Here is a 16,439-nt window from a genome sequence, read left to right on the forward strand (position 1 = left end):
TGCTTTTTAATCAGTGAAGGTATTGTCATGTCATCAACAGGCTACACAGAGATTAGTGCTCATAGTGTGGACATTATAATCTCTCCCTGGCCCGATTACTGTCTAAGATACTCTACTGTCCTTCTGTAATAACTTTGCAGTATTTATATTCCAGTGCTTGACAGATTTACAAGACATCTACTGGCCAAAAAGGCCAGGGCCAGTTCCTCAGTGAGGAATCTGTGTTTTCCCCCATGTCTGGGCAAACTGGTCAGGATCACCAAGTCCAATCAATATCCCTACTCTACAAGGTGCACCATAAACCATATGCCTGAGCACAACATCCAAATGACTTGTAAACACATCCAGGGTCGGTGACTCAACCACCTTTCTGAGCAGCCCATTTCAGTGCCTGACCACTGTTGCTGTGAAAAAAGCTTTCCTGATGTCCAGTCTAAACCTACTCAGTTGCAGTTTGAGGCCATTCACTCTTGTTCTGTCACTGTTTACCTGTGAGAAGAGACCAGCAGCAGCCTCTCCACAAGATCCTTTCAGGTAGCTGTAGGCAGCAATGAGGTCTCCTCTTGTTGTCAAGAAAGTGTATCGGAAGTTTGATATTGGATATTAAGCCAGAGGTTTTTGAGATGTGCATTTGTATTTATCTAAGCAAAGAGGGGGATGGAGAAGAATGGCCAAACATCCTTCAGTGGGTAATGAATGCCAACCTCCCAGCAGTTGGTTGGCTCAGCTGTTTTCTTTGTGGTTCAGCTCCACGGTTAGTGTCCTGCCTCTCGGTTTTCCCAAGCTGCTCATAAGAGATTTACAGGTCTCTATGGGGCTCCAAGTAGCTGAAACAAACCTGATGGGAGTGTCCCTAATACCAGTTTGTCACTGCACAACACAGCAAAATCCTAGTCCATCCGCAGACTGGGGATGACAGTATTAACTGCTTGGTGCCTCAGAGGTTATTTTACATCTCTCAGGGCAGACCTTGTGTATTTTGAGGAGGAATTTGAAATCCTGGAGAGGAAATTGATTACAGAGCTACTCGTGTGCACAGAATACAAGGGTTTTGAAAGGATTAGTGATAAGTAATGGCAAAATGGGAAAACAAGCTGTAGCCATGTACAGAGAGCTGTGAAGAGGCAGCAGTGGAGAAGGGGATGTACATGAAGGTTATTTATGCAAATTCATTGTAATGCTGCTGGGTTTTTTTTTACTATATTCTTAAGTCTTTGCAATCTGCTGCTTACACTCCTTTCTGTGGTGGTAACCTTGTCAGTCAGAGGAGATGTGCTGGTTGTGGGCTTGGTTTGCAGCAGTTCTGTGGTGGAGGTGGCCATTCCTGGAAGAAAGGAACCTGGAGGTACTGATGGATAGTAGGCTGAAGATGAGGCAGCAGTGTGCCCAGGTGGGCAGCAGAGCCAATGGCATCCTGGGCTGGCTCAGGAGCAGTGTGGCCAGTAGGACAAGGGAGGTTCTTCTGCCCCTGAGCTCAGCACTGCTCAAGCCACAGCTTGAGTGCTGAGTCCAGTTCTGGGCTCCTCCATTCAAGAGAGATGTTGAGATGCTGGAAGGTGTCCAGTGAAGGGCAACGAAGCTGGGGAGGGGCCTGGAGCACAGCCCTGGAAGGAGAGGCTGAGGGAGCTGGGGATGTTTAGCCTGCAGCAGAGGAGGCTGAGGGCAGAGCTCATTGCTGTCTACAACTACCTGAAGGGAGGCTGTAGCCAGGTGGGGTTGGTCTCTTCTGCCAGGCGAGCAGCAACAGAAGAAGGGGACACAGTGTGAAGTTGTGCCAGGGTAGGTCTAGGCTGGATGTTAGGAGGAAGTTGTTGTCAGAGAGAGTGATTGGCATTGGAATGGGCTGCCCAGAGAGGTGGTGGAGTCACTGTCCCTGGAGGTGTTGAAGCAAAGCCTGCATGAGGCACTTAATGCCATGGTCTAGATGACTGTCTAGGGCTGGGTGCTAGGTTGGACTGGCTGAGCTTGGAGGTCTCTTCCAACCTGGTTGATTCTGTGATTATATGATTGTGACGCTATCCTGCTTCGCTCTGCTTGTAACATTTTTTAAACCACCATTTACATACTTGAAATTATAGTTACAGAATTGTCTCAAGTACCGTTTTAAAGTATAGAAGTTGGTATTCAGGATCTTTGCTAGTGAAAGTTCTTTCTCCACTCTTCATTTTGTTTACTTCAATGGCATCAACAAAACTGTGACCCTGCTTATGCAGAATTTCATGCCTCTTTTATCAGAAGTTATTGCTGTTGTGAGTGGATTTTGAGTCTTGAAAGTAAAACTCTAGGAAAATGCTATGCATATTTAGAAATCAGAAGTTGAGTAATTGGTTTTACAGTTTTAAAAGTAGCCAGTTTTTCTCTACAACTGCTGTAATGAGATGAACAGAATAACAGTAACTGTCACAGCACCACTTGGGAGCTGAGTAAATAGTTTTGCAAATACTCAAATATAACCATTGGAAAACTTCAGAGGGTTGAAGTGGCAGAACCAGTGTGGTGCAGGGAGGCTGGGGAAGATGCCCAGGACACTTCTTAGAGGATCTTTTCCAGTTCCCAACTTTACTTGCATTTCCTATAAGTGCTTTGGTAAATCTGCTTTTAAAACCAAACTGAAGTGAAAGTTAAGCTAAAATCTGTGTAGCCTGGAAGTCCTGGGCTGATAGGAAGTAGGTTACACAAAACCTTCCAGGCTGCAGCTGCACTGATTATTTTTCAAGTGAGGAGGTGCAGGACACAAGTTGCATCAGTATAGCTAACTTGGCCATAATCTGTATAATCAAAATTATAGCAGGCTCCTTATTAGGTTTAATTTGTATCTATTACTGTTAGCGATAGATACAAATAAAAGCTACTTATAATACTGAAGAACTCTGATCAAGATAAGGAAGACCATTGTGGTAGCAGAATCATAGAATCAACCAGGTTGGAAGAGATCTCCAAGATCATCCAGTCCAACCTAGCACCCAGCCCTATCCAGTCAACTAGACCATGGCACCAAGTGCCTCACCCAGTCTTTTCCTGAACACCTCCAGGGATGGTGACCTAAGAGATGATTCTAACCAGCTACAAAAGGAGAGCTACATTCAGCCCCAGGTGCTGAGCAGCATGCTGTGGAGATGGCTGCCTAACTGCCATGGCAGCAAGGGCTTTTCTTGAAGACCTCATGGGATGGTGCCTCCACCACCTCCCCAGGCAGCCCATTCCAATGCCAATCACTCTCTCTGTGAAGAACTTCCTCCTAACATCCAGCCTATACCCACCCTGGCACAACTTGAGACTGTGTCCCCTTGTAAGTGATGTAAATACATAAAGCAATGTGCAGGTTGCCTATGGGTCACTGACTTGCGTTTGGTATGCTGCAGTAGAAATGATACACTTTTTTTCCCCCCATCTTCTTCTGAGATGTTACTTCTGTGAATGAACTGACATAAGCATACGTGACTATCAGTCAGATTCTCTTTGTGGTTTTGCTACCACTGGGTGCTAAACAGTAATATCAGCTGCCAGTTGCAAAGCAGTGAGCTTTAGTGCAATATCAAGAAGTCTCTCTAGAGACATGACAGATTGTGCTGGTGCCAATCAAGCCTTGGCAATCTGTCATACTGATAGCTTGGACTCCACAAATACTGTTGTCTGAAACTTCTTCTTGCTGGAGTGAAAAATCTAACATTCTTTAGATGGTGTCTGTTCAGCTAAGAGTTTAAACCCCACACAATGGAAGATGGAGTGACCTCATCTTGACTTAGAGTGCAAACAGAACTGATGGGATGATTAAAGGGACATCAGTGGAAGATTAAGGCAGAATCCTTGGTATCTAGGCCCCGTGATTAGAGGGAGATAATGAAGCAGCAATAAGTGAGTGAGCAGCAGATCAAGGTCCCACACAGGCGATTGCTCCCAAGCAGCTGCATGCTGCCAGAGTGGCATCAAAGGAAGAATAATTTGCCTGCTATGCCCATGATTGTTTTATTTCCAGTCTCCCTTGTGAAATCCTTATGGATCTAATTTATTTTTTTTATCTTTTTCTTTGTTGTGCTGAGGTCAGAGTGGTGGTGGAAAAGAGCCCAACACAGGCATTTGTGGTGAAGCCACAAAAGGGATTTTAACTGGTTGCTGAGTAAAATCTGGTGAGCTGCTCTTCCACAGCAGTGTCCCAGTCTCTGTGCTCTCCTCTCATGTCATAGCTCTGGATCTCTTAGAGAAATTTTTTATTCTCAGGTGAAAGCTATTTCTTAGCTTTGATTTATTTCTTACAAAATAAACAGTAGCTGAATATGATGGAAAAAAATGTTTGCTTTAAGTTGTGCTTTGATCATGCTTGCACTTGAGGTGAGACAGATCTATGGAACAATACTTACAAGTTATCTTTGTGCTTTGTTTCAATATGCACATTTACTTTTGTAGTCCGAAGGGCACTCTTAACACCTAGACTAACCTGTGGAAAAAACTCTTTCTGATTGTTAACTGAAGTTAAAACCTATTTCACTGAACTGAACTTGCACAGGTTCCAATGAGTGTGCTTCATTTTCAGTGATGGCTCTGCTAGCACTGACACAGGTCAGTTTGACTTTTTACCCTGTACTTGCATAAGAATTCAGGATTAAAGTAAAAAAAAGAAAGGATTTATGAAATCTTATCTGTACTTCTTGTAATGGCTGCTTAAAGGTATTAATTGATGCCCAAAGAGAATAAACAGCACAAAACACTTTGTAAATATTGAGAACCAGGTGTGGACTTGGGAGAACATTTTGAAAACTATAGTGTGTTGTTACTCTTAATTCTTCTTCTTGTTGATTTTTGTTAAGCATACAACAAATAAAGTAGCATTTAAAACAACCCAAACCCTAAACAAAATAATACTTTTTCTAAATAAAAGCTTATTTTAGGTGTTGGGTAGAGGGAAAATTGCTGCCAGATGCTATTTTCCAACATTAATATTGTTCATTAATTTTGCTATTCAGAACTCTGCCACCCCGGACCACTAATTTCAATAATATTTTGGTTCTTACGTGGTCATGGAAACATTCTGTGGATAATATCCAGATCTAGTAATAACCAGCAAAATATAGAAACATTAACTGAACTGGAAGAGAAGTTCCCGCGGTCAAATGCCGCTTGTGGTCAGTACGCTGTTTGCCCAGTAGCTGGGCCCGAGGAGCTCTTTCTGCTCTAAGGCAGAAGGCAGCAGAGAATTACAAAGAGACATTTAGTCATTTACTCACAGATGATTATTATTACCCACTCACAGGGGCTGGCCACAGTCCTGACAGTACCCAAATGCTTTCAGGGGACTCTGTCTTGTTGGACATTGAGGCTTGAATCTCCCCAGCTCCTGGGGACAGGATGCAGACAATCTCTGACCTTGTCTCCTGGCTTCTTCTGGACCATCTGTGTACATGTCCAGGGATTCCAGGCAGGACCTGCAGGTGCAGAGGCAGATGTGGTGCAGTCTCAGCATGATGCCAGCTGGCCACACAGGCTGATCGTGTGCAGGCATCCAGGGTCTGCTCTGGTAACTGGCGGCAGTGGAGTTCAGCAGGCAGCAGTAAGGCAGTGTGCAATGGCAGCAGGGCTGGGCACAGCAGAGAGAGCAGGCACAGAGCAGGGAAGCAAAAGCAGGGAAGCAAAACAGGTTGTTCACCTGCACATCTCCTTTTATCAATGTGGGCCGAGACTAATTGCCCTTTGGACACAGCACAGCCAAGCAGGATGGCAGTCAGCCAAACCTTACCATATCAGGCAAAGCCACAGGCTCACTTGTCCCTAATTTGGGAACAGCACAGGCCTTGCACTAGGCAGGTACAAGCTGAGTGTGTGCAGCTTATACCACAGGACCCTGGGCAGGCCAGACTCAGTGGCTCCAGGTTCTTTTGTGTCCATTTCCCATGCTTGCCTCTCTGGTGGAGCAGAAAAACCTGCCTAGGCAAGGCAGGACATGTACAAGCCTATTTTGGGTCTGTTAGGCCTACCACAACATTATGTTAATATGGAAACAACAATATAGAAAAATATTTATTATAAGTCACACAAAATCTAAATGTTTACTTGGAAGAATAGGTGGTGGTAGCCAGAGATGGTGAAAAGCACTTTTAAATTTGTCTTATCCTCCCTCCAGGTAACCTTTTCCCGTTTTGTCAGAAATGAGGGTGTATTTCATGGGAATTAAACAGTGGGAAAGAAAATCTTAAAGCAAAGAAAACTGGCAGAAAGAATGTAGGCCAAGGGAGGTTGTTAAGTCTCTTCAAGATCGTTAACTTCTCCAGACCCATATTATTAGGGTTCTGTGTGCTTTGGCAGTATCCATATATAATTCTTACTCAACTGCAGGTCCAGTAGCACACAAACTGTCACTGTATTTTTGCAAATGGATAGTTAACAGGTAGTCCTGGTCACCAAGCAGAGACAAGACACAGCCTTTGCCGGGGTGTTGTCTCATCAGCCTCTTCAGACAGGAAGAAAGGGACCTAGAGGTACTGGTAGATACCTGAACATGAGCCAGCAGTGTGCCCAGGTGGGCGGCAGAGTCAATGGCAGCCTGGTCTGTATCAGGAACAGTGTGGCCAGAAGAACAAGGGAGGTTATTGTGCCCCTGTACTCAGCACTGGTTAGGCCACACCTTGAGTGCTGTGTCCAGTTCTGGGCTCCTCCATTCAACAGAGATGTTGAAGTGCTGGAAGGTGTCCAGAGAAGGGCAACGAAGCTGGTGAGGGGCCTGGAACACAAACCCTATGAGGAGAGGCTGAGGGAGCTGGGGGTGTGCAGCCTGCAGAAGAGGAGGCTGAGGGCAGAGCTCATTGCTGTCTGCAACTACCTGAAGGGAGGGTGTAGCCAGGTGAGGTTGGTCTCTGCTGCCAGGCAAGCAGCAACAGAACAAGGGGGGACAGTCTCAGGCTGTGCCAGGGTAGGTCTAGGCTGGATGTGAGGAAGAAGTTGTTGTCAGAGAGAGTGATTGGCATTGGAATGGGCTGCCCAGAGAGGTGGTGGAGTCACTGTCCCTGGAGGCGTTGAAGCAAAGCCTGGCTGGGGCACTTAGTGCCATGATCTGGTTGACTGGCTAGGGCTGGGTGCTAGGTTGGGCTGGATGATCTTGGAGGTCTCTTCCAACCTGGTTGATTCTGTGATTCCTTCTATGATTCCTTCTAAAAAAGAAAATCTGACAACAAAAATCTCCCAAACCAAACCACAACAAAAATCCCCAAAGAAATCTAACATACACCCCCCCAGCCCACAAACCCCAACAGCACTCACTCCATCCCCACCCCATATAATCCTCCTCCCAAATTTAGACTTTAGAACCATGTTCCCCAGGCAGAGTATTTGAAATATGCCTTTTTGTTCTGAAAGCAGTCTTGGCAATCAAAAGATGCTTTGTCTTTTCAGAGTTGTGTGAAGGGAAGGGATGCGAGTGCTAACTTTGAAACTCTGAACACCTGGAGATAATTATGTTTTTCAATGTTTTCAGGCTGAGTCAGAGTGAATGGCAAATGGAAACCGTGGTAGATTGGCAGATGATTAGTAGAATCTACCATTGTAATATGCTTAGCATAATAAGCATGGTCTGGATTATTCAAGTGACAGTTTGTGTGGTAATTTTCCCATTAAAGGCCTCTGTCAGCCTGTCAATAAATACATGCATTAGATAAAGTATGCCATGCTTCAAACATATTTGGTTTCCAAAATAATGTTAGCTTTCTCCAGTAAGACAAGACATCAGTAGTGCTCAGATGGTTTACAAAAGAGACCTTAAGTAGATTTCACTTAAGGGAAGGATTGAAAGGTGAAATATTAGCAAGCACTAGTACTTGGGTGTAAGTCAACACTACCTTTGCTTGCATCTAAGTCAGTACAAAACAGGTCCAGGCAGGTTATATGAAAATAGCTGAAAAGTCTTGTCATTTTCTTGATAATTGCCCAAGTCTTGATTACATATGGAAGGAGTAGGTGAAGGTTTCGCCGACTTAAAATGATGTAACTCTCAGGAATTGTCCCAGAACTCTAGAAAAAGCTCATTTGGCTTTTTTGTTCCAAATCATACATCTGTCTGTCGGGTGGCAGTTCTCTCTGACAGGTAGATTGTAATCCTGGCCTGAGAGCAACCATTAGCTTTAGCTCTTAGGTCACTCCTTCTGATTTTCAGCACTTCAAAACACTTTCATGTGTTAACTTACTTGTTTCCTGTTGCTGCTGTCAAACATTCATACAAATCATGGTGGTCCTTTCCAACCATAGCGATTCACAGTGATTAGATGTTGTGCTGAGAGATTTGGTTTAGTCAAGGACTTGTCGGTGTGGAACTAATGATTGGACTCAATGAGCTTGAAGGTCATAGAATCATAGAATCAACCAGGTTGGAAGAGACCTCCAAGATCATCCAGTCCAGGTCTTTTCCCATCTAAGAAATTCTGTGATCCTGTGAAACAGTAACATCTTGGTGTAGTACGAGAACAGTACCAGTTAAAGTTGCCATTAAAAAAATTAATTAATATCTGAGATTAATATTTTGTTTATCCCTAATAATGGGGCAAAAGGAGGTACTCAGTCTTACTACCATTACTAGTCCCTTTCTCTTCTCCTCTGCCTGTTTTTTTCCAAGAGTGTAACACCTTCTCTTCCTTCACACAAAAAATAATCAAAACAAACTCCCAAAGATGGCATTAGTCAGCCTCTGCCTTATTAGAGGTTGTGTGTAACTGTGATAAGAACTTGGACTTTGAATTCTCTACATACACAGAAGGTGGAAGAGTATTGAGCAATTTTTCTCATTATCTCACAGAGTAATCTTAGAGGGTGTAGCATCACTGAACTCAAATAGTAACTTAGCAGAGCTGCTCCAGGGATTCTTGCCATTGCTATAAAAAGACATTTAGCAACAAGCAGTTTGTCATATTAGAACCACAGCCATTTGCTGGAACATAAATGTGCTAATGTGCTTCACTTACAAACTCTTCAATGGCACCTGGCTCTAGAAAATGAAGTAGATGATTCTGAACACCACAGATAACTTGTTCTAAATACTGTCATTTTAAAGCGGCTGTTTCTTGAGATGGGTAATACATTACAGCATTTATTACACGTTTCTTTTGAGCATTTCCCCTGACCTCTCAGCCGGTTTTGGCATCAAAATAAGTTGATATAATGAAGAAGCACTGACTCTCTTGCTGAAGGTTCATTAGGTAGTTTGCATTTTGCAATTAACCAGAGGAACACCTATCACTTGGCTCAGTCTGAGAGACAGCTTCTTGTCTGGCGTTTCCTAGCTGTTTCCTAGCTTAAGGTCTGTGCTCTTCCCCCTCCTTCCTCCAAGCTAATGAACATATTTCAAAGGCTGTTTTCCCCACCTCTAAAAGAAATTAGCTTGCCAGGTGTTAGACTCCTACATCCTCTTCTTGCACTACTGAAGTGGCTTGACATTTTCCCCTTGAGCCCTTTTGCCTCTCGTACGCTGTTGGTGTCTTGTTTGCAGGAGCTGTGCAGCCAGTGATCACAGATCACATATCACAGAACCTTTATAGGCTGGAAGGGACCTCTAGATATCATCAGGTCCAACCCCTTTGCCAAGGCAGGATCACCCAGGGTAGTGTGCACAGAAATGCATCCAGATGGGTTTGGAAAGCCTCCAGGGAAGGAGACTGCACAAACTCTCTGGGCAGCCTGTTCCAGTGCTCTGTCACCCTCGATGCCTCTGATGACATTGGTGCTGCCATGTTTGATGGCTTCCAGCTACAAATGGAGTCCTGCTTGATCACCATCCGAGTGGTTTGTGATTGCTGTATTTAGGATTCAGGGGAAAATAGGTCATATAGGCAGAACACAGATGTATTCACTTGTGTTTCCCAGAGCTTTAGAGACTGAGAGCTTGCACAGAACTTGACTTACACTTAGTGGTAGTTGTTGTTGTTTCATAAGAAGCCTGCTTCTTTTAGTTTAACTAAATTTAAGTCAAAATTTGTAAGCTGATCCTAGGATTGAGCAGTCATGGATTTGGGTGCCTTTGCTAATTCTTGGCTGAGAAAGAGATGTTACCACTGTCAAAGAGAAAAGTGCCCTTCCACTTCCCTGCCAGACCTGCTGATACTTATTTTTCTCTTAGATCTGTGGTTTGCATATACTGATCTCTTAATCAGGAGTTGATTACCTGAATCATGGGGGAATCACAGGTGTCCAAGTACCCACTAAACAAACAGTCAATTACCATGTCCACATGTAGGCAGAGCTGATAGTCCCTGAAGCTGCTAGGTGTTTTGTGACTGAGAATTCATTGTTCCAAAGAGCTACCCTCGTAATGTACACATTTAGATTGAAATAGTTCTAGCAATATACCAATGATAATGGTTTAATAGTAATTAAATCATTTCTTTTCTGATTCATTGAACCTGACCACTTCTAATTCCAGTGTTCAGATTTTGTCTGTGTGTGTGTAGAACACTATCTGTTGCTCTTTTTGTCGTTCCTAATGAACTGATCATACTGTGGAAAAAAAATAATAGAACAAAACAAAAACCTCACAACCATAACACCCCAAAACCCAATGTAGGTCAATACTTAAGCAGCTCTTCTCAGGGACGTTCCACCCTGAAGATCTAGTGGACCACACCATGATCTAGTGGTCATCATGAAGCAAAAGCTAAAATGTTGGTTCCAGCATGGATTTGACCATTTGGAGTCAAACTTCCCTTTGAGGAAATGGATAGTTAAGCTTCCTTGGCCTGAGGATAGGGATCTCTTTATGCATCTGAGCTCCAGGTCTAATTTTCATTTGCTTGTCCTCTAAGATGGAGAGAGAGTAGAGGATGTTATTGAAAACTAAGCTTAAGTGATTGAGAAATGTAGCTTCCAAAGATAGAAGTGACTTCTGTAACCAGCTGGGACCAGCAATAAGTGAAGCCTCATGGATTACAGCAAGGCTTGAATCCTCTGTGCTGTCTGTGGCAGAAAATCTTCCAAGCCAGTAAAGGAAAAATCTAGATGGAGTGGCTGACAACATGAAGTATTTCAGAGTTGTTTCTGTACAGAAGTTTAAACCCCTTTATTCCTCACTGTTTCAGAAAGAAGACACAGCTCCTCCAGCAAGCCGCCTCTGACTCCTCCCACCTCTTCAGTATTTTCCCTCATTTCATCCTTCCCTTCGAAAAACAAAAGTAGCAGTGGAAGTGGGAGCAATCGTTCATCCAGTGGAGGTACTACTAGTGCATCATCATCAAATTCCAAGTTGCTGAAATCACCCAAAGACAAACTGCAGATAAGCGGAAACAACAGGTTAATGCATTCGGTACAGCACAGCAAAGTTCCCCATGACAAACTGTGAGTATGCCTCTTGACATAGGGTTCAGTAGTATTTCTTGCACAGACACTGCTGTGTTAGTAGACTCTGCTTTCATTTTAGAGGGTTTTTGGTTTAAGAGAGAATCACTTTCAACTCCTCCAGCAGCCCATTCTAAGATTATAGATAAAACTCATGACTCTATCGAACAAGAACTCCTGCAAAGCTGCATCTTACATCATTATAAAGGCTATTTTGCTAGGGACTCTAAATTCTCTCATCTAATCCACATGCTTGGATCATAAGGGTGTTTTGGCTCTGATTTAGGTGATTTTTGACTTGCACAAGTAGATTGCAACTTATAGAATAATGTCTTGTCACAAATAAAGGCATTTCTCATAGGTAAAGGAGGCCCATTCCAGTCGCTTTGGTGATGAACTGTACCTGTGAATCCACATAACGGTTTCTGAAGTCCTGATGACTGAAATACTTAGTAGGAACTGGGGGAAAAAGGACAGGAGAGATTAGGAACATGACTGAAAAAGTGCAAATTAAAAAAAGATAAGAAAATGAAGACTGGAAATAAAGGAGGAAGGTCTACATTTATCATTACAACAGAGTAGTATGGAACAATAACATATTTTTACAGCTTATGACTATAACTTTCAATTTTCCCCCTTTTGTTTTTCATAAATAATAGTATGACTCCATCTGTCAAAGTGGAAAAGATTCATCCAAAGATAGATGGTGCCCAACTGAAAGCTGCTGTTGGTCCAACTTGTTCTACTACTGTGAGTTCCTCAATAAAGACTGGCCTTAATTGTCCCTCAATACCAAAGCCACCCTTGCCTTCCCCTGGACAGATACTGAATGGTAAAGGTCTTCTCTCTGTGCCTCCATTTTTGGAAAAGAAACCTGAAGAAAACACAAACAACAGGAAATTTTTGCATAAAAGATTGTCAGGTAATTGTTCTTAATTATTATCTGCTGTACTGCTCTTAACTTATCCATAGAAATCCCTATATAGAACATAGGGAAATAAGTTTCAACAATCAACTACAGTCATTGATAAGACTGCAACTTGCAATTGAGTATGTTCTATATGTTAGAATTTTCATAAGACTGCAACTTACAATTATCTTCTATATATTAGAACTTTGAAAAGACTGCAACTTGCAATTATCTTCTATATATTAGAACTTTGATAAGACTGCAACTTGCAATTGAGTATGTTCTGTATATTAGTACTTTGATAAGACTGTAACTTGTAGTTGAGTATGTTCTATATATTAGTACTTCGATAAGACTGCAACTTGCAATTGAGTATGTTCTATATATTGGAACTTTGATAAGACTGCAACTTGCAGTTGAGTATGTTCTACATATTAGAACTTTGATAAGACTGCAACTTGCAATTATCTTCTACATAGTAGAACTTTGATAAGACTGCAACTTGCAATTGAGTATGTTCTACATAGTAGAACTTTGATAAGACTGCAACTTGCAATTTAATATGTTCTATATATTAGAACTTTGATAAGACTGTAACTTGCAATTGAGTATGTTCTATATATTAGAACTTTGATAAGACTGCAACTTGCAGTTGAGTATGTTCTATATATTAGAACTTTGATAAGACTGCAACTTGCAATTGAGTATGTTCTATATATTAGTACTTTGATAAGACTGTAACTTGTAGTTGAGTATGTTCTATGTATTAGTACTTTGATAAGACTGCAACTTGCAATTTAATATGTTCTATATATTAGAACTTTGATAAGACTGCAACTTGCAATTGAGTATGTTCTATATATTAGAACTTTGATAAGGCTGCAACTTGCAATTGAGTATGTTCTACATATTAGAACTTTGATAAGGCTGCAACTTGCAATTGAGTATGTTCTATATATTAGAACTTTGATAAGGCTGCAACTTGCAATTGAGTATGTTCTATATATTAGAACTTTGATAAGGCTGCAACTTGCAATTGAGTATGTTCTACATATTAGAACTTTGATAAGGCTGCAACTTGCAATTGAGTATGTTCTACATATTAGAACTTTGATAAGACTGCAACTTGCAATTGAGTATGTTCTATATATTAGAACTTTGATAAGGCTGCAACTTGCAATTGAGTATGTTCTACATATTAGAACTTTGATAAGGCTGCAACTTGCAATTGAGTATGTTCTATATATTAGAACTTTGATAAGACTGCAACTTGCAGTTGAGTATGTTCTATATATTAGAACTTTGATAAGACTGCAACTTGCAATTATCTTCTACATATTAGAACTTTGATAAGACTGCAACTTGCAGTTGAGTGTGTTCTACATATTAGAACTTTGATAAGACTGCAACTTGCAATTATCTTCTACATATTAGAGCTTTGATAAGACTGCAACTTGCAGTTGAGTATGTTCTATATATTAGAACTTTGATAAGACTGTAACTTGCAATTGAGTATGTTCTACATATTAGAACTTTGATAAGACTGTAACTTGCAATTGAGTATGTTCTATATATTAGAACTTTGATAAGACTGCAACTTGCAATTGAGTATGTTCTATATATTAGAACTTTGATAAGACTGCAACTTGCAGTTGAGTATGTTCTATATATTAGAACTTTGATAAGACTGCAACTTGCAATTATCTTCTACATATTAGAACTTTGATAAGACTGCAACTTGCAGTTGAGTGTGTTCTACATATTAGAACTTTGATAAGACTGCAACTTGCAATTATCTTCTACATATTAGAGCTTTGATAAGACTGCAACTTGCAGTTGAGTATGTTCTATATATTAGAACTTTGATAAGACTGTAACTTGCAATTGAGTATGTTCTACATATTAGAACTTTGATAAGACTGTAACTTGCAATTGAGTATGTTCTACATATTAGAACTTTGATAAGACTGTAACTTGCAATTGAGTATGTTCTATATATTAGAACTTTGATAAGACTGCAACTTGCAATTGAGTATGTTCTATATATTAGAACTTTGATAAGACTGCAACTTGCAATTGAGTATGTTCTACATATTAGAACTTTGATAAGACTGTAACTTGCAGTTGAGTATGTTCTATACGTTAGACCTTTAGTAAGACTGCAACTTCAATCAAGTATGTTTTATATATTAGAACTTAAGTTTGTAACTTGATATACTCTTAGAGGACACGAACAACTTGAGATGTGTCTGTTGCTTTCAGAAACTACAGACTCCAAAGGCCTGTCAGTGCTTACAATTTCAAAATTATACTCTGCTACTATCTTTGAAGGTTTTTCTTTTCTTTCCTTGCACATGGAATGTGCAAGTGTACATTAAAAACTGGAACAGCTAGCCCTTCAAACTCAAAATGTAAACCCGGTCTACTCTTCACACTTTTCAGGCATAGTCATTTAGAGTTAGTAAAATGGTAGAAGAGTTCTTAATCCCTAAACCAAAAGCAAAACCCTACCATTTTTTTAGTCACAGTTCACATTTATGTTGACCTCTAATGCTAACATGCACAATCTGCTCCTCCTTTGGGATCCCTTGCACTAGTGCATTTCTCCCTGCTGTTTGTAAATCTGGATTTCAGCACACCATAAACTTGCTCAGTGTAGAACATGTTCTTGTTTCTTTCATTTTTCTTGGTACCTTTGCCTGTGTTAAGTTTGAAAACAATTTTCAATGTGGTTAATTTTTAAGATGAAAATAAATTACTCTTTCAAAACGTCTTTTGATAACTTTTCAATGCTATGTACCTTTGACAGAGAGAGAATTTGATCCTGATATATACTGTGGTGTCATTGATGTGGAAACCAGGAAACCTTGTACTAGGTCTTTGACATGCAAGGTAGGATATCTTAATCTGAATAAGATTATGTAAAGTTTGAATTCAGGAATATGACAGAAAAATAAGGTTTCTGCTGTCAGTAGTTATCACAATAAATGGTACAACCTCCCAAACTTGCCCAGCAGCAGGAAGGAATCAGTTAATTATTTGTTCAAAAATGCATTTCTTAAAGTAACCTGGAGCTCTGGTGGTGTTCTGTGAACCCTTTAACATAGCTGTGGGCATAGGACAGATTGCTACTCCATATAGGTAGCAAAGGGCCAGCACATCCTGCTTTTTGGGGATCACAATTAGGTCACAGATGTTAAAATGCCTCTTAAGCATTACAAGTATTATTTGTTTATACAGACTTTAAATGAATCAAGCTTCTTCCCTTTCACAGGCCCTCCTTTCCCCCCCATGCAAAGGCTGCAGCAGATGCTTAGGAGGTGTAGGTGTAACTGCTAATGCTGCTTCATGTACAACCACCGCCAACTCAGAAATGAGTCTTCTGAAAAATCTATGGGGTGCATCTGGGGGTCAAACTCTAATTTTATATAAGCCATAAAAACTCTCAGTCAGGTGAAGCCTGTCCTCTGCCTCAAAAATCTTAGGGGACAGAGAAGTGTCACTTAGTCTGAAGGAATCAGAAATCCAGATCCCCTGCAACTGTGTAATATTTAGCTACTTTCCTACAAAGCAGCTAACTGTCAGTAGAGGAAGCATCTGGTAAATAAACCACCTACAGAGCAAAGGTAAGTGAAGCTGGCACTGATGACCCAGAGGAACTAAACATGAACACTTCGCCCTTTTGGAATTGCATGGGGGAGGCAATTGTTTTGCTGGTAGAGGAGGAAGAAGCTTTGAGGTTTTCCAAGGGAACTAGGCAAATGAGAAGTGTAAAAGAGAAGGTAAAAGTGCTCCTTAGTGTTTCCTCACGTTGTGCCTACTCAGAGTATTCTTCAGAATTGCTCCTTGTGTCTGAATTATATAATAATAATTATTTACCTTACTAAAATGAACCTAGTCAAGTCTTTTATGCCATCTGGAACTTACAAGGTATGGGATGTGACTGTAACAATTCAGGAAAATAACTTCCATCTATTTTACTTTGCCTCTGATGTGTGCTGTATGTGCACATAAATATCTTCTGATGTGCACCATTCAGCAGTTAGAATTGTAGAGTGGTTTAGGTTGGAAGAGACCTCAAAGCTCAACCAGTTCCAAACCCATGCCATTGGCAGGGACACCTCCCACTAGAACAGGTTGCTCAAGGCCTCATTCAGTCCAGGGAGGGAGCAGCCACAACCTCCCTGGGCAACCTGTGCCAGTGTCTCACCACCCTCACTGCAAACAA

At 41.2% G+C, this 16,439-nt stretch overlaps 1 protein-coding gene across 7 annotated transcripts in view; it reads left to right on the plus strand.

Moving 5' to 3' along the window:
- ATXN7 (ataxin 7) overlaps positions 1-16,439 on the plus strand; it is a 198,002-nt gene that overhangs the window by 171,955 nt on the left and 9,608 nt on the right. For all 7 annotated transcript variants that reach the window (XM_064156998.1, XM_064156997.1, XM_064156999.1 and 4 more), the window contains 3 exons: positions 11,046-11,301; positions 11,961-12,223; positions 15,021-15,103. In XM_064156998.1, the coding sequence (XP_064013068.1) occupies positions 11,046-11,301; positions 11,961-12,223; positions 15,021-15,103 (602 nt within the window). The remainder of the gene's footprint in view (positions 1-11,045; positions 11,302-11,960; positions 12,224-15,020; positions 15,104-16,439) is intronic.

This window comes from Pogoniulus pusillus, chromosome 16 (assembly GCF_015220805.1).
Source record: "Pogoniulus pusillus isolate bPogPus1 chromosome 16, bPogPus1.pri, whole genome shotgun sequence".
Lineage (NCBI taxonomy): Eukaryota > Metazoa > Chordata > Aves > Piciformes > Lybiidae > Pogoniulus > Pogoniulus pusillus.